The following is a 24,334-nucleotide window of genomic DNA, read 5'->3' as shown; positions in this document are numbered from 1 at the left end:
AATGCACATCCTTCTTTTTGCCCTGTCCAAGATGGTATGAACTTACATTTTCCCAGCAGTCTGGAAACACAAATGTGTAAGTATTAAATATGTATTAAATCTGGTTGTGTGTGTTACCCACACTACAGGAGCCACAACACTGTTGCATCTCTGCTATGAAATGGATATTAGAAAATAGTAGAAATTTTTAATGGCGTTTACAGCCCATTAAATCAGACAAGGCAAGAGGAAGACACCTCCTCCAACCCAGCGTGTCACTTTATTACAGATTTCATTTCTCAGCAGAAAAGGGAGTTTACATGCCTTTGAAACACTGATAAAACAAAGCAAACAGTGGTGGGGTCGCCTCCAGTCACCCTGGTGTGACAGGCTGACAGCTGCTGCTCAGAGGAGTTGTTTGGGCATGAAGGAGCAGATGGGAATTTTTTAGAACTAAACTGGAGCATTCAGGGTTTCTTCATGAAGCTGTAGAGGTGGGGGACCAGGTAATCCCTGTAGTGGCCGTCAATGAAGCCTTTGCCACTGTTGTGCACAAACCAGCAGAGCACGTCAGTCCCCAGCACACGGTCTGTCCTGTAGTCCTTCTGCACGCCCCTGCAGGGAGAGGACACCCAAAGGAGGGTCACAACACGGCAAATGGGAAAGGAGACATCGGGCATCCTGCTCAATATTGGTGCTGCTCTGCCAAAGTGGGGAGACGTGTCTTCCCCCAGCAGAAAGTGGAAATTACTACAAAACGCAGTTATTTTTACAGTTCTGTGACCTCATGGGCCTCTTCTGCGGGGTTCCAGGCACTTCTCAAACCTGTCCAAATTCAGAGAGCTGGGCATGTCTAAGGATAGAACTGATTTGGAAAGAGAGCAATAAAGCAACATGACTCTTACCTGGTAACAGTGAACTTGTTGCCCTTCACTTCCATGATGGCTTGTGGTTTCTCTGGAGCTTGCCCGGGTGTTTGGTGGTGGATTGACACTTCTGGTTCAGATGCAAACTGACCTAGTCAGGGAGAGGTTTAAAGCTGTTTGTGTATTCTGACCTTTGAAGCTCCATGTCAGCTGCTGCCAGATACTTTTGGAAAATCAAGCTAGCTCCAGCAGGCAAACCAGTCCTGCAGGGATCATGGGGCACTCTGTCTCTCACTAATTGGGAAAACAACCTCTGCTCCTCAAAAGGAGTTCTGTGTGGGTCCAGGACTCAGAAGATTGATTTGTCTTATGAACTGAGGCCTTGCTTTTGTTTTATACCACTGCCAGAAGGGGCTGTCATTTAGGGAAGAGCTGATTACAGATGTTTGCACAGAAATCTCCTCAGAAGGTTTTGAGGAGTTTGTTTTCGTCTTTTTATTTTCAACATGCAGCAGTTTAGCCAGGCAGGTAAAGTCCTTTCTCAGTGTCACCAAGTCTAGTCAGGTCTGTTTTGAAAACACCCTCCCCAGCTGGAATAATGAATAATCTCCTGGTCCATGGTGTTCCACAATGTCCTTGGGGCTTCCAGGATGTTACGGGAGTTTCCCTATTCTCTTTTTGAATAATTTCCACACCTTTTCCATCAGGACAATCACCAACAAATTAGCAGCATGAAGATGTGGCAGAAGATGTTTAGGCTGGATATTATGAAAAGGTTCTTCACCCAGGGGGTGGTTGGACACTGGAACAGGCTCCCCAGGAAGTGGTCACAGCACCAAACCAGAGTTAAGGAGCATTTGGAAAATGCTGTCAGGTACATAGTGGGATTCTTGGGAGTGTCCTGTTCAAGAGCTGGACTCCTTGTGGGTCCCTTCCAACTCAGGATATTTTAGTTCTATGATTCTATAAAATTCCCTCCAAAATTTAGCAAAACCCCTTCCTAGTGTCCCACCATTCCCCCTGCCCAGCCCCCAGCCCTTACCTATCAGCCCATGGGCTGCAGGAGAGAACTGGTTTTCTGGGGGAATGTAGATTCCCAGGAAGTCAACATTCACTGGGTGTTTCTTCCACACACGGTGCAGCAAAACCATGAAGGACATCTCCTCCCCCACAGTGATGGTAACATTGCTCTCTCTCTTCACAGATATGAGGAGCCTGGCAGGGAGGGACCAAAGGCCAGGGTCAGTTCATCTGCCACGCAACGGCTCTCAGCCCCTTGAGATTCACCCAAGTACCCAGAACAATCCCACAGGGGTGGCAGACGTGTCAAGGATCCATGAAAAACCCTTGGGAGCCTTGGGAGTGGTACCCAGAGTTCTGGCAGGACAGTGCCTAATAAACATGACACTTCACCCCTATATTGAGGCAAGCTAATATCCCCTACAAATGTAATCTCTTTCTACAGTGAATACAGATTTTGAATGTGGTCCTGTTGCCTAAACAGTGGTGTAGAGTGTCCAACATGGCTGACAGCTGTTAACCTGGAGGGAAAGCTCTCCTGGATGATGTGAGTCATGGCATGGCAGGAGCCCTGAGGGTATCTCAAATAGAATTAGGGGGGAGCAGGTGAAAAATGATCAACTCACTGTTTGCGAATGATGTGCCCTGTGTCAGCCCAGGTCAGTGTGATGCCATAGGAGCCATCTTTCAGTGTTATTGTTTCGGTGGTGATCTCCACTTTCAGGCCTTTCTGTTTGAAATAAAACCCAATTTTGCCGAAGTATGTGTTGAGTTTCTTATTCTCTGCTTTCTTGGCCCCGACGAGCTGCCCATTGACCACAACTCCTGTGAAGAGCAGAAGAGGAAATGTTGCCTCAGTCTTGGACCACTGCCTGAAGACATGGAGTTCTGATCTCAACAGGGAACACCATGGGATCAGAAGAAACAGGAACCCCTTTGACCCCATCTCTGACCCCATTTTTTTCATTTTTCCAGCCAAGAGAAGAGAATAATTTAGTAAATTGCCACCTGATGCTACTGTTCACCCCTTAGCACAACAATCTGGTGGGAATTGCTGTTAGGTCTTGCTGGGAGTAGGAGCAAAACCCCTTCAGGTGTGGTATAAGGGATGCATAAGACAAGAGGAAATGGCCTCAAATTGTGCCATGTGAGGTTTAGACTGGCTATTAGGGAAAATTTCTTCACTGAAATTGGTCATTGGAACAGACTGCCCAGGGAAATGGTGGAGTCACCATCCCTGAAAATGTTCCAAAAGCCTGTGGATGTGATGCTTAGGGACATGTTTTCATGGTAGCGTTGGCAATGCTGGCTTAGAAGTTGAACTTGATGATCTTTATCCTCTTTGCCAGCCTCAACTATTCTGTTATTCCGTGATATTGGCTCCTTTCCCAGTGTTTGGCCATCCTCACAGTGAAAGGGTTTTCCCCAGTAGCTCACTTCTACTCTGAGTTTCACCCCATTTCTGTAGCCTCTTGTCCCTTAGCTGTGCACCTTGGAGATGTGTGAGGCTTCACCTTCACCTTCTGATCATGTGGTTGAGAACAGAAACAAGACCCACCATGGACCCACCACTTCTTTTCTTAAGCCTGATCAAACCCAGCTGTCTCAGCCTCTCCCTCTCTGTCCTCAGCTCCAGCCCCAGCATCATCTTGATGGCCACCACTGAATTCAGTCCAGTTTGTCAATATCTCTCTTGTATTGGCAGGGCCCAAACTGGACATGATACTCCAGATGTGGAGGGAAATAACCATATTCCCGAACTTGCTGGCCACACTCCTGCCAGCACACAGTCCCCCCTGTAGGCAACTCCCCTGCTCCCTCTGAATACCTTTCAGACCCAAGAGAAAAAAAATTGTGCTGCAAAATAAACCATGTGTTACTCCCTTACCAGTGCCAGGATCAGAAACCAAGTTTAGGATCTTCCCAGGCTCCGAGTTGATATTGAAGCAGATGTTGCTTTGGCTCTTGGGCAGGTGTATTATGAAATGTGGGTCATTGTCCACTGAAACGCAGAAAACAAACAAGTGTGAGAAGCAGGTCAGCATCTGCCCTAGAGGGAAGGGACAGAAAAGCTTTTCAAAAGGATTTTGAAGCATTTTTTGGGACTCCTCGTAGTAAAATGAGGGCTCTTTCCACCCTAAGATATCTAAAAATGTTCTCAGATGCTCCTCACAAAAGGCTCTCAGACACTTCGTTCTCATACAACTCCCTGGTTTAAGGGAAGGAAGTGACATTCCTGGGAGAGCTGCCAAATGCAGTGAACCACACTGATGCCAGGTAAAGACACATCCTGCTCACTAATCCCACTGAGGAATACAATCCAGGAGTTGCTCTCACAATTTATTTAACTACCTAGCAGAATTGGGCCCCTCAGAAATTCATATGTCCTTTAAAATTTGCCTCAGATGAGACAAACACCTGCACCCATCAGTGAAGGCAGCTGCTTCCAGTCTTGTCTTGCAGTGCAAAGCTCTGCCCAACTCCTGCTGGGTTGGTTGTGGCTGAGATTTCCCTGTGCTGAGGAGTTTGAGATCTCTCTGTGAAATCGCTACATAAATACACACATTACACACAGAGTTATTGTGGTAACACCGTGTTTATGGGCAGTGGTCCTCACAGCTGGCTTGCTCAAATAAACTGCCACTAAACTGTGGCAAAGGTCCAAGAATTAACAGGATCCATCAGTCACCAGTGCACTCAGAGATTTTTATCTACCACAGAACATTTATCTGCCATTTACAACAGGAGTAACTCTACAGTAGCTTTCATCTGTCATTTACAATGGAGGTAACTTTGCTACTGCAGAGAAGCTAAAGTTAAGCTCAGCAAATAGCCCCAGCCTCACGGAAGCACACAACAGCTCAAGAGGTCACTTAGATACTTTAGATCCTATTAGGATCCAAAAGAGCTTCATCCTTGCAGCTTACAGCATATTTTTACAGGTTCATCTATTCAAAATCAAAATTACTCTATAATTTATAAAGAAAAGGCTTGGGTTGGAAGGGACTTTAAAGACCATCTGTTCCAACCCCCCCCTGCCAGGGGCAGGGACACCTTCCACTAGACCAGGCTGCTCAAATGCCCATCCAGCCTGGCCTGAAACACTTCTAGGGATGCTGGTGAGTCATTAGGTGATGAGGGTTGATGTGTCTGGTGCTCCTTTGCAGAGAAATGCTGTAGGCTGTACCTCTGTTGATGCTCAGAGAGGACACAGGTGGGCTCCTGTGCTCAGGCATGAAGCTGACTGGGACAGCTGTGACATTGGCCCAGGCTGGGATCCCTTTGTTGTTATTGGGTGCATTCGGAGTTAATCCCAGAGTACCTGTTAAATGACAGTCACAATTAGGGTTCTGTAAGTGCTGACATATTTAATAGTGTAATTTTTATAGCACTGCAGTAGATCAAAGCCTGAGGTGGTTATACCAATGCAAAGCAGGTGCAAGACCATTTACAATGGATTTGTGTAATGACATGAGGTTGGATTTGCTCCAGTGTCTCCACCAAGGAAATATGACTTACGAGGGTAGATAGCTCACTGTAAGTTATCAGTGAAAAAATGGAGCCTGGCTTTTTATCTCTCATTCATGAGAGCAGCCCCCACTTTAGCAAAGCCTCCAATGTAAGGACTGAAGTGTTTTGCCAAGACAAAAGCTGACTCTTAAAAATTCAGCATATGGTAAAAGCTTTGCTGACTTGGGTCCTGAGTTTGAGGTGCCTGAGAAAAGGCAGGACTCTTCCTGCATGCTCTGGGATGACCCATGCGAATAAAGGTTTCAAAGAAGTGCAAGAATTTAATATCTGCAATCACGTTCCTTTGTCCTAGAGCTCTCTGCCTTTGCCATGATGGAGACAGGAGAAAGTAACTTGTCCTGTCTCTCTGCCATTCAGTTCATAAAGCAACATGATCTTAAATAACCCATGACACTTGGCTTGTTTAATATACTGGGCTGACATTCACATCTGCTGAGCCTGTTCTGAAGAGGAGTAAGGGGAAACAGGAGCTGGGGACAACAGCAGGACTGAAGATTGCACAGGGCAAATCTCTGTCAGCATCTTCTTTGTGTCCCTAATTCAGACCAGAGGTTGTTTTCACACAACATGAGAGACACAGTAATGGGCAGAGTGAGACACTGACCTGGGCAGCAGCCCTTCCTGGGGTCTTTGGGCTGGTCTGCCAGCATTATCTCATCCTTTTCAGCATTCTCTATCAGCATGGCTGTGAAGGGGGTGACGATGTGATGGTCCAGAGACATCTGCAGGATGGATTTGGTGATGTTCCTCTTCAAAGCTGCAGTGGGGGCTGCATTTCTGGGTGGAAACAGAAGCAGAAGTCCTGGTTAGCAGCTCTACAGGGAAGCTGCCGTGGCAATTCTATCATGGTGGTGTTGCAAGAGGAAAGGCTGAAGGGAGTAATCCTGAACTGTTCCACGGCTTTCGCTCAGGCTCCATAAGGCAAATCTCCATCATTTCATCCTCTCAGCCCCACAGACAGGCCTGTTGGAGGACATTTCTCCTCACCTCTCTGCCATCATCTGGTTCACTGTCAGATAGGCCCACAGCTTCCTTGTGAATTCAGGATCTGCGTATTTGTCCTTCTTCATGAATCCATCCAGCTCTTCAACATCTCTCAGGGTTTCCATGACAAGCTCTGCATTTGCCTGTGCAGTCAGAGAGAGAAGGATGAGGGATGGGAGCCTGGAGATGCCTTGAATTCCCCTCTTGGTTGGTGTTAAGGACCCACTCTGGCTCTGCCCTTGGTCACTTCCAGATCAGAAAGTCCCAGCACTGTTGGCCTGACTGCAATGGAGAGGGAAAATGTAGCAGAAGGTCGTTCTGTTAAAGACACTTCTGTGGCAGTGGATTAAAGTAGTTCAAGGAACTGTGAACAGTAGCCCAAGAGGTGCTACCTCATGCCAAAAGAAGAGGCTCTTGACAGAGCTCTGTAATCCTCCCCTCAGGTTTTTTCACATCCAATTCCACTGAAGAACACAAAGTATATTCTACTTTCTCACACAGACCCTTGGATTGCACTGTGTTTTGACAGGAAAAAATATTGAAGATGCTTGAGTTTTTTCCAACTACTGACAAATGATAACACCTAAGCCCTGTAAAAGTGCAGATAATTCTGTTCCTTCTCAGAAAGAAGGGTCTGGATGTAATATTCCCATTTCATCCCACTCCACCCGGAAGAGCAACCCTGAAAACATGGGGAAAGTCTCATCACACATAAAAGGGCAGTGCTAGGACTTGATATGCTGCAGATCTACCAGCTTGATGGTGGGATGTTCAGTCACGAAAAGAGTTTCCTTAGGAGATCATTCCTGCATCTCCACAAAGCATGAAGGAAAATCCATACTTTGGTCTAGATTTAACCTTTTTGGTACATTTATTAGAAGGAAGTTCCTCAGGCAGGCTGCAGGGTGCAGGGAGTGACTATTCCTGAGTGCGCTTGAAGCTGTTGTGAAACACTATTGGACAAACCCTCCATGAGATTCCCCATGTTCCCACCCAGAACCCAAGTGGACAAAACCCTCTGCTGGCATTAACCTTCAGCAGGGAGACTGCACACAGGAGGGAATGGGGCAGCCCAAATCCCCCCAGCAGTTATCCCAGGGACACCTTCACTCACTGCAGTCGCTGTGACAACACTCTCCAAGTGCTGCAGGTTCTCTGTGTCGACCTTCCCAGCCACCACTATCTCTGAGCCACCAAAGTAGTTGTGGAAGCTGCTCTGGGTGACATCTGACACTGACTCCTGGGGGTAGTTGAACTGAATCTTCTTCAGGAGCGGGGTAGAGACCTGGTTGTAAAAATTCTGAGGGGGAAGGAGACAGGGAAGTGAGTGTTGTACATGAAGTGACCCCCTTGCATGGGCCACTCTTACTAAAAGGACAGCGGGTGACAAAACCTAGAGCCCTAATGAGCAAGAGGGAATTTCCTCATCTCATGGAATGCAGACTTCTTCATACTTGGCACACTTTTAAGGGGGTACAGCAAGAATATCTGGTCCAAGTCTCGTGAAAGTCAAAGAATGGTCAGAAGCCCACGGGCTGTGCTCTTCCTAGACCTAAAAGTCTTGAGCACAAATGTGTGTGGGCCTGAATCCCTCCTCAGGATGGTCAGTTCTGGGCTACTGTGTAAGAAACACAGCTACTCCCCACCTAATTCTTGTACAGATGGTGAAATCAGGGAACAGTAACAGTATAGGGATGTCGAGTTTGATCAGCAGTAATTCCTGCTCCCTGATTAGGAGCCCGAGCTAGAGTTGAACTTTTTCTTACATTGGCTAAGTCTGGATTATCATTTAGCATTTGCATCTAGAGGTTTTGTTAGCGATGAAATGGTCTAAAGTAGCATCCAGACCTTAATTTTAATTCAGAAAATCTTTTTTTCTGGTTAAGGTTGTTTTATAGAATATTAAGCCTACACAGAAAAGTAAAGTATATGTTACAGATATTATTAAAACGGTACCTAGGAGCCCTTAAGCTGAAATATGATTGACATCTTGCAGGACTGTTCAGAAGAAATGATGGGTTTTGAGAACTTCTTGCTAGTGGAGTCACAGCAGTGAACAGAACAGGAGAGTTTCAGAGGCAATGAGGCAGAAACTCACCTTCATTTGGAGGGAAGTCTCCTGATTTCCAAAAATCCTCTGGGCCATGCCACGGTTGTCGGTTGCGATTCTCTGCAGGAAATCGTAATCGACATCAAACCCAATCCCGAGGCAGAAGAGAGAGAATTCATCTTTTATGCTCTGCTTCACGTTCTTCTGGATTGTTGTCAGCTTCAGCTCACCTAGGAGACACAGAAAGGGTGACATTCACCTGAGCACCAGAAAAGTCTCCATCAAGGTGAGCATGTTCCTGCTGTCCCTGTGTCTCCGGTTCTCTCTGGATGTTAGGGAAATATAGGCAGCAAGCTCAATGCCAAATTTCCATTGCCTACAGCAACATTTGAGCTTCTCCTGGATAGAGATTAACAAAGTGCTTGCACTGAAGACAATCCTTTTGGACACTTTTTTGGTATCTGATGCATTTTCTTTGTATATCCAGGGCTCTTAGTAACTTCCTAAGGATTAGAAATTCTAGCACATCTAGAGTTCTCCCAGAATTAGTGATTCAAGCTCTCTGCAGATTAAGACACCTCCATGAAGACATCTCCATCTCCAGAGAACTTCAGATGTTCTCTGTCATCCTTGGAACTGGGTTTTTTTCAGGCTTATTTTTAATGGGAGACTTTTTGGAGCTGGTATCTTCAAGTCAGCAATTGCTTTGACCTGCACCAAATCCATTCCAAAATAATTTGCTTTCCACTCTTTTCTCCTGCTTTTGATGTTATGCTTGTGACTGCATAGATCTGTGTGGGCTAAGGTCACAGGAGGAGGAAATTTTTGTACAATCATGGGATCATAGAATCGTTTGTGTTGAAAGGAACTTTAAAGACCATCCAGTTCCAACTCCCTGCTATGGGCAAGGTCATTTTCCACTAGACCAGGTTGCTCAAAAGCCCAGTTTCTCTAAGGCTGTTTTGATTACCTATCCTACAGGACTTGTGCACCTCTGTAAATTGCAAAAAAATCATAACCTGCATAACAAGCTGCTCATCTTTTGAAAACTTCTGTGTAAAGGCTGTGGCACTCCTAGGATTTGACAAAAGGGCAGCTCAAGATATTGGAAGAAAGAAGAATGGAATTTTTTAAACTTACTGCCAAATTGTGTACCTGTTGTTTTTCTCAGGCTTACCCCACCAGCCTTTCTTCTCGCCCAAAGCAGGATCCTTACCTACTGTGGGGTCTCCATCAGATACCAATACAATCATGGAAACTGAGTTTGGGTCCAACATGCCTAAACTTTTGGCTTCGTTCAGGATGAAAGTGGCTCGGAGAAGAGCTTCGTTGATATTTGTTCCTGCCAAAGACACAATGAAGGAAACAAGCTTTTTATTCTTGTTAAATCCAGATGAATTCTAAGATTCTAGTGGAGGTAAGAGGGACAAGAGCTGAGATCAAGGCAGCAAAACCCCTCCTCTCTGATGTTTAGGTAGACTTTTCTGCACTCTGGCTCCCTTTTTCATCCCAGGCTATCATCTTCATGAGTCACCTCCACTCCTGCTCATTAATTCCAGTGTGACCATTTGTGGTGTTGGGAACTATTTGGTGTGGGAAGAATTACTGAGTTTGCAGGCAGGTGATTGAATGAGAGCATGGAAAAACTTCCTTTTCTGGCCATCAGCCCATTCCTTGGACAAGAAGAGCTGTGTGTTTGCTGGGCTTATCTAAGGTTTGATTTGTGACACAGAAGGAGCAGAGTAAGAAATCAGGATGAGAGGAACAGAAACCTGAAGGCTGAGCAGTGAGAAAAAAGGTATTTTCTTTGTCAAGAAAGAAAAATCAGTAGCTCCAGAGACAAGATAATAAAATGCTGCATTTAAACTGCCTTTCTGGATGGGAGCTGATCTCTAAGCTTATCTGTCAATTCTTTTGGGGTAACATAGTCAGCCACTCATTTATCCAGCTTGGTTTCCTATTCCCAACACACTGATGATTTTGGACAAGTCTATAACTTTGTGTTCATTGTAGTGAAAACTTCTGGAGAGGAAGGTGCCACAGCACCAGAAGGCTGTGATATTAGGGACAGTCTCTCCACACTATTGGTGCACAAATATCTGAATAACATATTTAGAACTGCACTTTAGAGAGTGGCAGATTAAAATCATAATAAACCCCTTTCAAAGACCTGTACAGCTGGAAAAGGCATCTGTCTTTGCTTGTCAGACAGGGAATGAAGGCACAAAAAGGATAAACAGTTTGGCCACATGACATTTAGTAGCTCATAAAATTGTTAAATCCTTAAGGTTGGAAATTACTCTAAGATCAAGTCCAACCATTAACCCCAGTCCATGACTAAACCATGTCCTTAAATCCCTGCAGCAGTTTCTTGTAGGACTTGTGGTCCAGACTCTTCCCCAGCTCTGTTGCCCTTCTCCGGACATGTTCCAGCCCCACAATGTCATTCCTGTTGAGAGGAAAGACCCAAACAACACGGGATTTGAGGTGTGGCCTCACCAGTGCCCAGCACATGGGGAGGGAGGGTGACTGCCCTTGTCTTTCTGGCCACACAAGTGCAGATCCAAGCCAGGGCACCATGGGCTTTCCTGGCCACCTGGGAACACTGCTGGCTCATGTTCAGCTGGCTGTCAGCCCAGGGCAAATGATTGTGATTCCCTGCTGAGGGAATATTTCATCTGCCAGTTCATCCAGGCCTATGAGATGGACTTGATCTTTCAATGATATTTGGGATCTCTGAGGTGGGAGGTAAGATAGATTAAAGGCAGCTGTTCTGTGGTCTGTTCTCTATCTGCCATAGAAGGAAATCCCACCCCCTAATACAATAAACTGCAATTCTTGCTCTTCTTTAGGCATGCTTTTCCTGGTATTTTTTAGGAATACTCTGACAGTCTGAAGGCTGTCTGAGGTACCCACTCCTGTCATACACAACTCCTGTGAGCAACTCCTGCAATCAAAACCTCATACCCCCGTTGGGATGGATTGTCTGGATGTACTTCTTGGCATCTTCCACCTGGGATGGGGTGGCTGAGACCAGATTGTCCCTCCAGCACCGGACGTTGTGGTTGAAGTCGATCAGGGAGAACTGGTCAGCAGCACGGAGCTCACTCAGTATTGCCTTCATGGCCTCGATGGTCTGAGGAGAAGTTTAAGAGAAGACAGGTTTATGCTTCCTGCTTATGAAAGCCTCTTCTTGTGACAACTGGCAAATATTAGCCTCTGAAGAATAAGCACATGAGCAGCGAAATACAAATGAGCGTCTGCTATCCAAGTCCCTCTCTCTTTTTTTTTTTTTTTTTTGCACTTCTTGCATAATGTCGAAATTTTCACCAAAGAAACAGGAAAAATTGCAATTAGGAAGGATAAATTCATGTGGCTCAACTTGCTTAACTCCTGCTAATACAGAGTGAAGTGAAAGAGAGAAACATTTGTGGTTCAGGAGAGAGCAGCTGCTCGGATCAGCTCAGGAGTCTCAGCTCTGTCTGCAAAGTAGTCATTTCAGGCTGGGTAACATCTCTTTGAAGATGTGTGATTTAACCAAGTGACAATTAACTTGCATTCCAGTTTTGCAGCACTGATTTCCCCAAGGAAGCAATCTGCTAAGCCTTACTATTGTGCTCTGAAGGAAATTCAAACATACCTGGATGAGCCAGCTAATGTTTGTCTAGTCAGTTCTCAAAACCCTTCAATGACACATGATATACAATCTCCCACACTCCTCACTCAGACCTTCAGAGTTTTCCCTAATATATAACATAAACCTCTCCTGCTGCAAATCCATCTGATTGCATCTTATTCTACCCTGGCTGGGCATGAAAGTCAGTTGATGAGTTTCCCTTTCAGAACAATTGTTTGCATACTTGGAGGCTGATTATCTTTCTTGAAGCATTTTCTCTTGCAGACTAAAATATCTCATTTTAACATTTTTTCCCCTTTATGGGTTGTGTTGTCTAAACAATCCTTAGTGGTCTCCAGAGGGCTGTCAACAATTCATCCATGTTTGGAAAGCAGGGATGTAGTATCCCCATTGAGACTTTCCCAGGATTTAATATGGAGCATTAGAGAAAAAGGGGTTCAGAGCTTTTTGCAAAATATTTTGTGATCTGTCCATTAGAATTAAATTTAGAGTTAAAATCTGGCACCACCTCTTCCTTAAAACATGGAAGAAGCACTATAAATAATGGGGTAAAATCATGAAGTCTTTGATTCCAAATATTCTCCAAATTTAGCTGGTAATTTTACATGCCAGTAAAAGGACTGCATGGCAAAGCACATGGGAAAAGTTGGCAGGACATTCATTTTTCAACAGAGGTCAAACACTTACTTGTTTCATTTTTAGTCCCCACATCGAGCCACTGACATCTATAACAAATAAAATGTTTTTGGGCAGTGGATCAAGATTTTCCGGAGCAAAGAAGTGAATAAAATAGCCATTAAAAATCTGCAAAATAAAATTAAAAAATCACAGTGAAATGAGCTATAGAAAAGATTTCAGAAAACTCAAGATAGTGACAGAGCAGAAAATTCTTATTTTCTAAATGAGCTAATTATTTTTCCCTATTATATTTTTCCCTTCTTTATTGGCCAGTTTTAACTTTCAGCTCTGCATATCTCTGTAGCCTTACACCATTTTTACTCAATAAAAGCAGAGCCTGGTTCTCAGACAACTTCCATGCCCTAGCATAGGGAGGAATGAAAAACGCTTTGAAAAAGACTGTTCTGCCTGTAATAATTCAACCTCATAACTCAGCTTCATGTTAACATAAAAATAGTGATGTTCTGGTTGTCTCCTTGTGATGTATTGGTACAACATTCAATGACTCCATCCTCTGATTCTACATTAAATCACCAGAGTGCTGCCAGGTATAAAGGCATTGGCTTTTGGACATGACAGGAATCTTCTCCTACTATATGTAAGCCCATGTCTTAGTCATAAATTAAATAAATCCATTTTGCCCACTTAAAATCCCTCTGTTCTTTCAATTGGATACAGAGCTCGTCCTCATGCTTATTCCCCTGAAGGATGAAGTTTAGCACAGTTTGCTGAAGGACAGCAATTCCTTTATTCACAGCTCTCTGGTCCCAGCTGAGCAGCCACACTTACTTCCAGCTCTCCCCCCGTGGTTTCTCTGTTCACATCGTACTGCACCACAAAATTTCCATCCACGGCCGTGGACGAGCACTTGGGGCATTTTCGCTGCTGAGCCATTGTTGGCTTGAAAGAAACATGAGCCTTGAAGTGAGGAGAGATCATCAGTGAGCCAGGTGTTGTGTGAGAGGGGAGTGATTGACACAAAGTGACTCCACATCTTCATGGAACACCTGATTTCAATTTCTGTCTTCATTATTTGTGGAAAATGGACTTTGTGTCACTTCAGGAGAAAAACAGTACTGAGGTTTGCCTGGGTATGTTGATTCAGTAGTAGCAACTGTGACACAAATCACATGACCATCTACAGCACCCATTATTTCAACTGGAGCTGTGCAAACCATTTCTATTAAGCAATACACGGGGTTTTATTAACATTTTCCTAGTTGAAACTATCCATAATTTTATCAACATTTTAATAGGCTTCTAATTAACTTTTTTCCCCTAAACAAAGAGGATTGCCATTTGTCTATGAATTGAGTAGTAGGAAACATTTTCATTAGTTATGTGATTAATCATGCAGACTTTATTTTTTCTGTTTTAACTGGATAACTTGGAATTGCCTGAGAAGATAACACTTAATATAGACACATAGTACCTCTGAAATAATTTGCTAAGCTAGGAATGGGGGTGAATCTGAATATCAGAAAAAATACTGCCTGGAATATTACTATGGAATTAAAGACAGATTTTGCCGCATTTTTGCATGCTTCCGGCAGGTGCAAAAAGTTGCCAGGACTGTGTAGAGTAAGTGTGAAAACTGAAGATTTTGTGCTATTTCCAGTCTGTGACGGGTTACCTTTTTCTCTCCCTTGGAGATGGTGGTGATTCCGTCAAAATGATCTCCCAGGGAATTAGGGACGTGCACGTAGCGCAGTCCCTGCGGCTCGATGATGCGGACATCCACCTAAAGGGGAAGGGAACACATCTACTGTGGAGAGCTGCCCCATCCCTGGAAGTGTTCAAGGCCAGGTTGGACAGGGTTTGGAGCAACCTGGTCTAGTGAGGAACAAATGTGTCCTGTCCCCACTCATAAACACAGCTGAGAATCTCCTGAAACGTGGCTGTCTCACATCAGCACCCCTTGGGAAAACAAGTTTTGACATTTTTATACTCTTGTGTAAACTTGGTTGAAGGAAAACAAACAATACTTGCAATTTATTTGGAACAGTGCTTTTCACAAAAACCCCAACTTCATGAGGCAGTGCCCTGCGAGAGCTGATGATCTCTGGTTGACCCTCCACAACTGTGATTTGTCTTAGAATCACAGAATAGGTTGGGTTGGAAGGGATCCTAAAGTTCATCCAGTTCCAAGCCTCTGCCATGGGCAGGGACACCTCCCTGCAAACCGAGGCTGCTTTCTCAGCAAGGATTCACCTTTGAAGTTCTTCCTACACACCCCAGCTCTGCTTTACCTCCATGTGCTTGGCCAGGCGTCCTGGCTTCACAGAGATAATGTGCTCATAGGAGCTCAGCTTCCTTCGGATCATTTCATGGTAGTGAAGCTGGAACTGGATCCTCATTCCTGGGGGGACATTCACTTCGGTTTGGAAGTTCTCCATATCCAAGGCATTGCTCCTGAAAAGTCAGCTGTGGGGTTATTTTGAGGAAATACAAGGAGAATGAAAAGCTTCTCTGCACTTTGGTGTAGATTGAGGCTTTTGATTTTAACTGTGGCCTCTTTCAGGGAGCTGCAGTTCCCTGTTTGCACAGGATGTTTTAGTAAGCTGAAAGCTGAAACACAGTTTAAATCCATGATAATTAAATATCAGAGCTACTGTAAAAAAGCATTTTCCTTTCCAGGATTGCTCCTCATCTCTCTCCTCCTGGGGTGTTCATCTCAGTTCTCCTGTGGGTAAGTTCAGTACAAAACCCATATGCCAGAGTGTTTATACCTGACTATTCCAGCAGCTTTGCCTTTGGCTTTTGCTTGAGCGTACATTTTTCTGGCTTCAGATTTTTCCCGAATATGGCTGGTAAATGTGATACCATTGATATCCCTAGGAGAGAGAAGCACAGTCAGCTTGCAAAAGAAACAACTTTACAATTGAGGACTGTTTCTTCAGTTTACATCAGTGAAATCTAAGCTGGTGGGAAACTAAATAACAAGGTTCTTGTTTAGCCCCAAAGTAATGAATTCTGATTTCACTAGAGCTCTATCTTTTTCCCTACCTGATTTTTATTTCAAGTAACCAGCACCACTGTGCTCTGAGGAGGATTTGCTCTCCTCCACCTTCTTCACACTTTCTTCATAGTTTGGGCAGGGAAGGCAATTCCTGATGTCATGGCTGGTTTGGAACATGGATCAGGACATCTCCTGGTCAGCAGCCTAGCTGCTGCCCCTCTGAATGGATATTGAACCAGGCCAGTTTCTGTTCAGTGAGGGCTCTGATTTGGGTCTCCTTCCTTTGATCTGGTTAGGTGGGGGCTTAGTCTATTTGAGACTTTTGTCCAGTTTTATTGATATTGACCAACAGCTCAATAATTGCTGGAGAGGAGGACCCAGACAGACAGACAGACTGATGACATGAATCTCCTGAGAAAGCCTGCAAAAATTGCACTGTACCTGGAAAATAAAAAGAGCTTTTTGCCTTTACAAATCCTTCCTTCCCAGCCCACTGAATGCTCCCAGAGGACGAGGCTGACCCCTGCCCACCACTCACATGGTGAAGTTGTCGATGAAAGCTCCCTTGGGGACTTGCACGTCGAACACGATGGGCTGTGGCCGCCTGGCGTTGTTCACCATCCTGGCTTGGATCATGGTGTTGGCCAGCCTGGATGTGATGGTGGATTGAACCTTGTAGCTGTAAAGACCTATCTTGTCATCATCCTCCACCTGCATTTGACAAAATCACTCTATAAATTTAGGGCTCCTCTGGGAAAAAAATTCCCTAGAGGACAACATCAATCATTTTTATTGTCTCAGTGCTACTTTTTAATTGCTGCTCCTTAGCTAGAGGGGTCATGAGCTCAAGTTCAGGACATCTCCACATTTTACCTGGAAATTGTGGCAGGATATTCATGTGAATATAGTTCATTTTAACATTTCAGCTGAAAAAGGGTATTTTTTAAGGTGGAATGTTTTCCCTGCTTTTCACTACACATTCATTCCTTGGAATGACACTGTGAGGGCAATCCAGCATGGAAAGCTACATAGTAATCCTGAAGATCATATAATGAGGAGAGAGCTCCCATTTTCAATAAAGTCCTAAATAGAGGAGACCTGAAGCATTAGTTACTGATCTAGTGTTGAAAATGGTTAAACCACAGCAGGGGGAAACAGTATTTAAGTGTTTTATTAAGACATTGTCTTTGTCTAATCACTTTTGATGCTTGTTTCTTCATATTTACCATACCCTTCTCCCTCCAAGAGCAGATGTATCAACAGTATTGTGCAAACAGCTCTCTGTTTAAAAAAAATAGGTTAATACCCAACCGGCAGTAAAAACAAGGAACTGAACAAACAAAGGGATTGATTTCCAAAAAAATGGTTAACTAGAAAATCATTTTTTTCAGTATTATTTACCACAGGGAGATGAAAAATACTCACCAGATCTCCAACATACCCCCAGTCAGATGTGCTCCTCTGGAAAAGAAAAATATGTAGGGAATATTTCAGCAAAGCTAGGAACACTGACTGGTTCTTTCAAGACAGGGGTCAGTGTCTAAAAATTGTTTTCTGAGATTATGGATCACAGAATCTTGGGGACCACAGAACCATTAAGTTTGGAAAAGACATCTAAGATCAGGTCCAACCATTAACCCAACACTGCCAGGGTCACTAAACATTTACACGTTTTTTTTTAATACTTCCAGCAATAGTGACTCCAACACTTCCATGGGAAGCCCTTTTCAATTCTTGACAACCCTTTAATGGAAGAATTGTTCCCTAATATCCAACCTAAACCTCTCCTGGCACAACTTGGGGCCATTTTCCCTTGTCCTGTCCCTGTCCCCTGGGAGCAGAGCCCGACCCCCCCCGGCTGTCCCCTCCTGTCAGGGACTTGTGTAGAGCCACAAGGTCCCTCCTGACCCTCCTTTTCTCCAGGATGAGCCCCTTTTCCAGCTCCCTTTTCCAGCTCCCTCAGCTGCTCCTCATCTTGTGCTCCAGACCCTTCCCCAGCTTCGTTGCCCTTTTCTGGATATGAATGAGAATTAGTTTAAGTTCCCAGACAAAGTGTGAGTATTCCTTTTGTCTTATTTCATGTATTTCTACATGGGATGTTGGAGCATGTGATCTCCCCGCTGTGCCTCAGAACCTGTCATAAACAGGTCAGCTTTCTTCTTTTTTTTTTTTTTTTTTTTTTTTTTTTTTTTTTTTTTTTTTTTTTTTTTTAAGAAAACATTCTCTTCTAGAAAAACATTCTTCCTGAAAGCAAATCATGCTGGCAGAAAGTCATCCTCAGACTTTTAACAGAAAAGTTCTCTTTGTTTTCCTATGAAAAGTGGAAAAGCTTCAAACCCCAGAGTTCTTTAGCTCACTTTGTTGCCATTTACATTGGAAAATATTTGTTTATGTATGATATGCAATATGTATGAATTAAAAAACCCATTGTGTAATCGATATTACATTAACATGCTTGTGCCTATAGAAAATAGTTATGCACGGATTACTTAGATGAAATTGCTCATTAATGGTTGCAGTTTTCCCCCTGCCCTGTGAATGGCTCCATTTGGAAATTTCTATGGCAAGGTGCTGACATCTTGTGGCCATTCGAATAATTCTGTTTAATTATCTCCCTCACATAAGGAATATTTATATTAATCTCCTGAAAGGGATTTTGGCTCACCTAGATGCAACTTTTTAATGCAGGGATCTACTTTCATATTATCATCACAACTAGGCCAGCTCAGCTCTCCAGGGTCAAGAGGACACAAAACCACAGAAGATGCTCATGAAAACAGCTTTAATCCCATGATGCACTGGAAGATTGCTCAGCAATTGTTAAATTCATTTGAAGCTAATTCATATACTGTTCTAGGGAAATCTTGTGCTTGAAATCACCAAAAGACGGTGATGTCATAGCAAGTTCATCTTAAAGATATGATTTTAAAGACCCTTAAAATGCAGATGGAGAAGATTTCTGCCTGCCTGAGAACAAATGTATGTTTTCATTTTCTAGATCTAAAGGCTCTACCTGAACTATTCAGACTGGGATTTCAGGATATGGAAATGCCTCTCTAGAGACCCTCTGCAAAGCCTGATGGGCTGATCCTGTCACACCCCACAAACTTCACTGTACAGTGAACTGGACTTTCACACCTGATAAGGGACCAGACCATGAAGAGTCATTTTTGGCCCCACACATACCCTTGGCACAGGGAACATAACCATCTTGAATACAAAATAAGATTAAACCGACATTAACTGAAAAAAAAAATAATTTTGGAGAGATGAAGAGCAAGACCTTAGAACACAGAGGTTTTGTTTTATTGGGGTACTTTTCTGGTTCTCAGCTCAGGGCTCCTGACCCACTTTAGGAATGGTGGTTAAATCTTTCAGGATGTCCAGGTTTTGCTCCTGATAGTTCTTGGTGGAGAAGAGGGAGTAGCTGAAGGAGAGGGATCTTATCAGTGGCACATGTAGTGACTCCCATGGCTGTTTTTAGAGATCAGAAATGGGTTGGGTCAGCCATATCCCTGGAATCTCAGAGGTTGCAGAGGGCAGCCACTCCAACCGGTCAGGAGGACAGAGCTGTACCTTTATCTTCAGGTACCTGAGCCCCAGAATCATGGAACACAGAATCACAGAATGGTTTGGGTTGGAAGGCACCCTAAAAATCCTCTAGTTCCACCTCCCTTGCCATGAGCATGGGCACCTTCCACTAGAACAGGTTAATCCAAGCCCCACCCAACCTGGCCTTGAAGATCCTACTTCAGGTCTGAGTGCTGATGTGATTATCGAGAACAGGGACCTCTGTGGTACCTGAGGCTTCTGCTATTTCCAACATGAGGATTCATGGCTGATCCTTGCTTTTAAACCACATCCAGACCCGTTGATCACTGCACAAAAACAGGGCCTTGAGCCATATCTCCTGCGTGCCAAATTACCAATCAGAAAGAAGGCAACGTGCCTCAGGAACTGTTTGAAGGACAGATGCTGGGCTCTGTCTTCAGATATTGAGATGCATCTTCTCCTGAAACCTGTGCAGGTTATGAATATTTAACCCTTCACAGTCACCTTTGTTCAAATCACTCTGCATGGACTTTGCAGCTATTTAATAAAATCAGGAGAGCAGGATCACAGATGGTCTGCATTTGACAGAAGTTTCTGTTCTACTGGGGCATGAAAAATGTTGAAAAGCAGATGCCCAACATGAGAAACTAGAAAGAAGATGTGATCTGCAAGTGTTCAAGGCCAGGTTGGACAGGGCTTGGAGCAACTTGTTCTACTGGAAGGCGTCCCTGCCCATGGCAGGGTGTTGGAATTAGATGATCTTCCAGATCTTTTCCAACCCAAACCATTCCATGTTTCGGTGATTCTATGATCTACCTGGAATGCCCTTCCAGTTCTTTGAGGTGCTGTTCCCTCATGATTCACTTATTTTCCTGTAATTTCCTAAGCAGTTTTAACACACTCCAAATCCACTGCAGCCTCTTTACCCTCCTTTTAGGGGATCCTCACTGTGAGATGCAAGGAGAGAAATTTCAGATCTGAGACTTGGCAGAGTTTGTCTTCAGGGTGCTGCAGATGAGTCCTTGTCTGTTTGGTTACATTTACAGCCTGGCAGCTGGGGGAGTCTCCAACCAGCTGATTTAGGAAGAAATTCTTCAGTGTGAGGGTGGTGAGGTCCTGGCACAGGATGGCCAGAGAAGCTGTGGCTGCCCCATCTCTGGAAGTGTTCAAGGCCAGGTTGGGTGGAGCTTTGAGCAACTTGGTCTAGTTGAAGGTGTGGAAGGTGTTCCACAGGGAGGTTGGAATGAGATGAGTTTTAAAATCTGTTCTAACCCAAACCATACCATGATTCTATCATTCCACCCTATTTCTTTCCATATATCCTTCCTGTGCTGCTTCTCTTGGAGGAGAAACCAGGCAGGCAGAACAGTAATGAAAAGGTGGGATCTCACCCACCTCTAGACAGCCAGGGATCAGGACCCACACCTGGGGAATGTGTTGCAGAACATCCCACCTCACTGGGTGCCTCACAGGTCTAGACACTTTATCTGTCTCCAAAACAGAGATAACAGCTGTGCACCCCCACAGAGAGGTTCACAAGGTCACCTGCATTCCAGCCCATGAAACACTCTGCTGCTGTGGTCACGAGGACTATCCACACACCTAAGGCACAGCATTTTGGAAGATACTCAGGAGCAAAATAGCAGAATACCTTATCTGTACCTAGAAAACCATCCTCTGCATTTAGAGCCAATCAACAGGGAGTTCTGTTGCCTTGTTGCCACTGGGCTGGTGAGCTCTTTGAAGAAAAGCATACTGCTGAAAAAATAATTTGGGATACAGCCTTCCTGTACTGATGAACTGTAAATAATATGTGCCTGCTGCTGGCCAAGAGCTGCTTTCTCAAGATGATTTGCACAGTTCAGTTAAATCTCATTGATTATATTTTATTGTGACTCAACTAACATAAGAGTAGCTGAGATATTAGTTCTACTGGTTTGCAAAGATTTATTTGATAGATAAAGAATGGGAAATAATGTATGGGAATAAAAGCAATAACTGGTATAATGAAACCAGTGGTAGAATTGAAAATTAATGCATGCATATGTCTGTGCCTCTACGTACCCAGAAATTTTGGAAACAGAGGCAACATAATACATATGGCACTGATACAGACACTTTGGAAAGAAGTGATGCCCTGAAGAAGTGCAGCTAGGAGGGATTTCTGTTTAGATCGTGATTCAATTATTTAAATACTAGGCTGGCAAGCGTGAGGAGGCTTGATTCATACTCTTGCTAAAATCTGCCATTTTCTTCCACTGTTATGCAGGCTTTAGGTATCAATAAATTCCATCCAAAGCCTTAGGATAAAGGAAAATCAGGTTTGCCTGTGTGCAATTTCAAGGACTCTGGGAAATCCAACATTACTCAAGAGGATCTTTCGTTTTCACTACATTGAACAAGCTCAAGAAAAGCAGCACCAGAGCTTGGTGGAGGACAAGGTCCACTCTGATCATCATTTCTTTCATGCAGTGTAATGAAAAATTAATACATTCAAACAACTGATTTCATGAGTATTATCATTAATTGCTACAGTGTAAAACACAGAAAAACCCTTGCAATGCTGCTTGAACTGTTTCTGTCTCCCAAGACAACAGATTAAAATAATCTGCAATCCACCAGTGTGCTGGAAACAAATTTTCTTCCCAGGTCTCAGATGCCACCAGCTCATCACTGAACGTCACTCTTTTGACCAGAGTTAAACATGAATTAATGGGCTGAATGTGTACAGCCTACACTTGCCATTGTCTGAAGTCCTTTTCCATTTTCTCATGGAAAAATCTGACCTGTTTCAGTGGGATTTCCCCCAGACATGAAGTTAGACAAGTATCTCCATTGTTTATCACCTCAGGAGCACAGATACAGAACAAAGCCTTGTTGTGCTTAAGGGAGAGCAGCAGTTCTTGATCCAGCCAGAGATATGGAAGCCTCAATGCCTATAAAAACCAGCTGGTCCCATATGATTGTGTGCTCACAACGCTGGACACGGAAAAAGACACCTGGAGAGAGCTCCCAGGCATTCTGGCTTCCCTCCTCTTCAGAGCATTTCTGGGTACTGTACCTGGTACCTGCCATTTCTGCCCTTGGAGCTTGAGGCAAATCCATCTATTTCCAGATCAATCAGGTTTTGCACTTCCTAGAGGAGGGAGAAGAAGAAATAGTTGCTGCAGCCTTACTGTTTGATTTATCACTTGATTTATTATTGATTAGGACTTTACAAGAGAGTTTCAAAGGGGATTTACCTCCCCTGGATGCTAATGGGGAGCAGAAGCACAAACCATCTCAGACCAAAATCCTCACACATTCAGTTTCCCTCAGTGGCCAACCAACTCTGTAAACTCCTGTAAAATCATGACCTTTACCATCATTTTACAGCCTTTCCTTCTGAAACAAGGAGTAATAGTTAACATGAAATGACCACAAAGAGCAAGAGGCAGATGATTATCATCAGGATGGGTCCAGCCATGGAAACTACAGATCTCACTCAAAGCAAGTTCAGAGAATTTCTGAATTTCAGTAGAAATTGCCTCTGGTTTTACACCAATATACCTGAAAACTAAATTTCCCCCAATGACAGCAAAAGAACATCAGGTCTTTTCCAAGTGCAGAGCTGTACTGATTCATTTAGAAGTGTGGGTCACAGCACAGCAATATTCTCAATTAAACTTTGTTATGAGTTTAATTTATGGCAATAAAGAAGTTTAAGTGCATGAATTCCTTTCTAACTTATGTGATAGCATACACACAAAGGTTTGCACAAAACTAATTTAAATTGTTTAAGCACATTGATGTTAAATTGATAAGGCATCTACAATTAGAAAGAACCACAGCTCTGAAATATTTTTTCCTGGGAATTACAAACCCAGTTTTAAAATCTCATTGAGTCAAGAAAATGTCTGTAAAAATAAAGAAAAATAGGATATCCCAGCTCACTGAAGATTTTTATTAATCCTGCAAAGGAAAAGAAAGCTTCATATCATCCCTGCTGACTTCACAGAAATATTTCAAAACTACAATGTGGAAATGGGTGTAGACACCAAATCTAAGTTCACCTGAGCCTGGGGGTTTAAATTTAGACTCAGTTTCAGAGTCAAAGCTATAACTGTACTTCTTTTCATCATTGTATTATCCCAAGAAATGATATTCTCTTTAATAAATTCTTTCCTCCTCTGCTGAGGAATGTAAGGTCAATAGGATATTCACTCTATATTTGAATTCCTGTTAACAAAAACCCAATTCCATACAAAGGCTTGCTGAAGTTCACAGTGTCCCACACAGGAGGCTCCATCCACAAAGATATCTGGGTGCCCTGGTTCTGCTTATTCCAGGGAAACAGGGTATAAAATATTCTGAAGATCAGAGTATAGAAGCCCACTTAAATGTTTAAAGGTTAAAACCACACCAGAAAAGGCAACACCGAAGTAAAAATATGAAACCTGCTTGGAATGAAATTTGGACTTATGTTCACACTCTCCTTTTAATAATATTAAATAATGATAATAAGCTTTCATAACATTAAAAAACCCCAACATTACAAATGAAGACCGATTATCAGAACAATTTACAGCTAAAAGTAGATGAGAATTGTGAAGCAGTGACCCACTTCTGCTCCCACAGCCTCTTTCATGCAGACCTCAGCAAGGAAGGGAGTCCTGGGCCCTGCCTCCTAATACTCACATCTGGGATGTCGTCAATAACCAGATCAAAGCTCCTGACTCCAGAAACGAGGAACAAAACCAGGAACCTGCTCAGACACTTCATTTTCTTCCCTCTTGTTTCCTCCTGAGAACAGCCTGCACAGACACAAGTTCTTCCCTTCTCTGAGACAAGTTCAAGGAAACAGCCCAGGTTTGTGCAGCATTTTGAGCAAAGTTCTGAAATGCTGACTTTGTTTAGGCCATAGGTAAATATTAGCCTTGCAACGCAAGCCTGAGCTGTGGTGCCTGAGCAAGGGTTATCCAAATAGTGTCTTCATTTGCCTCTGCCCTCGATAACAGCCCTGGCTTGGATAGGCTCACTCCTTGCTTTTGTAGCTTCCCGTGATGTTTGACTAATTTCCTGCTAGGCACAGAGCTTGC

At 43.7% G+C, this 24,334-nt stretch overlaps 1 protein-coding gene across 1 annotated transcript; it reads right to left on the bottom strand.

Moving 5' to 3' along the window:
* Nucleotides 1-240: 240 nt before the first annotated feature.
* ITIH2 (inter-alpha-trypsin inhibitor heavy chain 2) lies at nucleotides 241-24,098 on the bottom strand. Its single transcript, XM_066182679.1, has 21 exons — nucleotides 23,934-24,098; nucleotides 22,318-22,392; nucleotides 17,130-17,165; nucleotides 16,243-16,415; nucleotides 15,475-15,579; nucleotides 14,995-15,157; nucleotides 14,379-14,486; nucleotides 13,535-13,663; nucleotides 12,755-12,871; nucleotides 11,398-11,566; nucleotides 9,647-9,772; nucleotides 8,479-8,660; nucleotides 7,495-7,680; nucleotides 6,384-6,523; nucleotides 6,001-6,173; nucleotides 5,053-5,187; nucleotides 3,754-3,867; nucleotides 2,492-2,690; nucleotides 1,888-2,060; nucleotides 885-996; nucleotides 241-594 (listed from the first exon to the last, which is right to left on the bottom strand). Exons 1-21 carry the CDS (start codon nucleotides 24,015-24,017, stop codon nucleotides 447-449), a joined length of 2,847 nt encoding a protein of 948 aa, XP_066038776.1. The 5' UTR covers nucleotides 24,018-24,098; the 3' UTR covers nucleotides 241-446.
* Nucleotides 24,099-24,334: the final 236 nt, after the last annotated feature.

This window comes from Chamaea fasciata, unplaced genomic scaffold (genome assembly GCF_029207755.1).
Source record: "Chamaea fasciata isolate MVZ Bird 193981 ecotype frontalis unplaced genomic scaffold, bChaFas1.0.hap1 SCAF_5, whole genome shotgun sequence".
NCBI classification, from domain to species: domain Eukaryota; kingdom Metazoa; phylum Chordata; class Aves; order Passeriformes; family Sylviidae; genus Chamaea; species Chamaea fasciata.
This window is presented reverse-complemented; position numbering and strand designations above follow the sequence as displayed.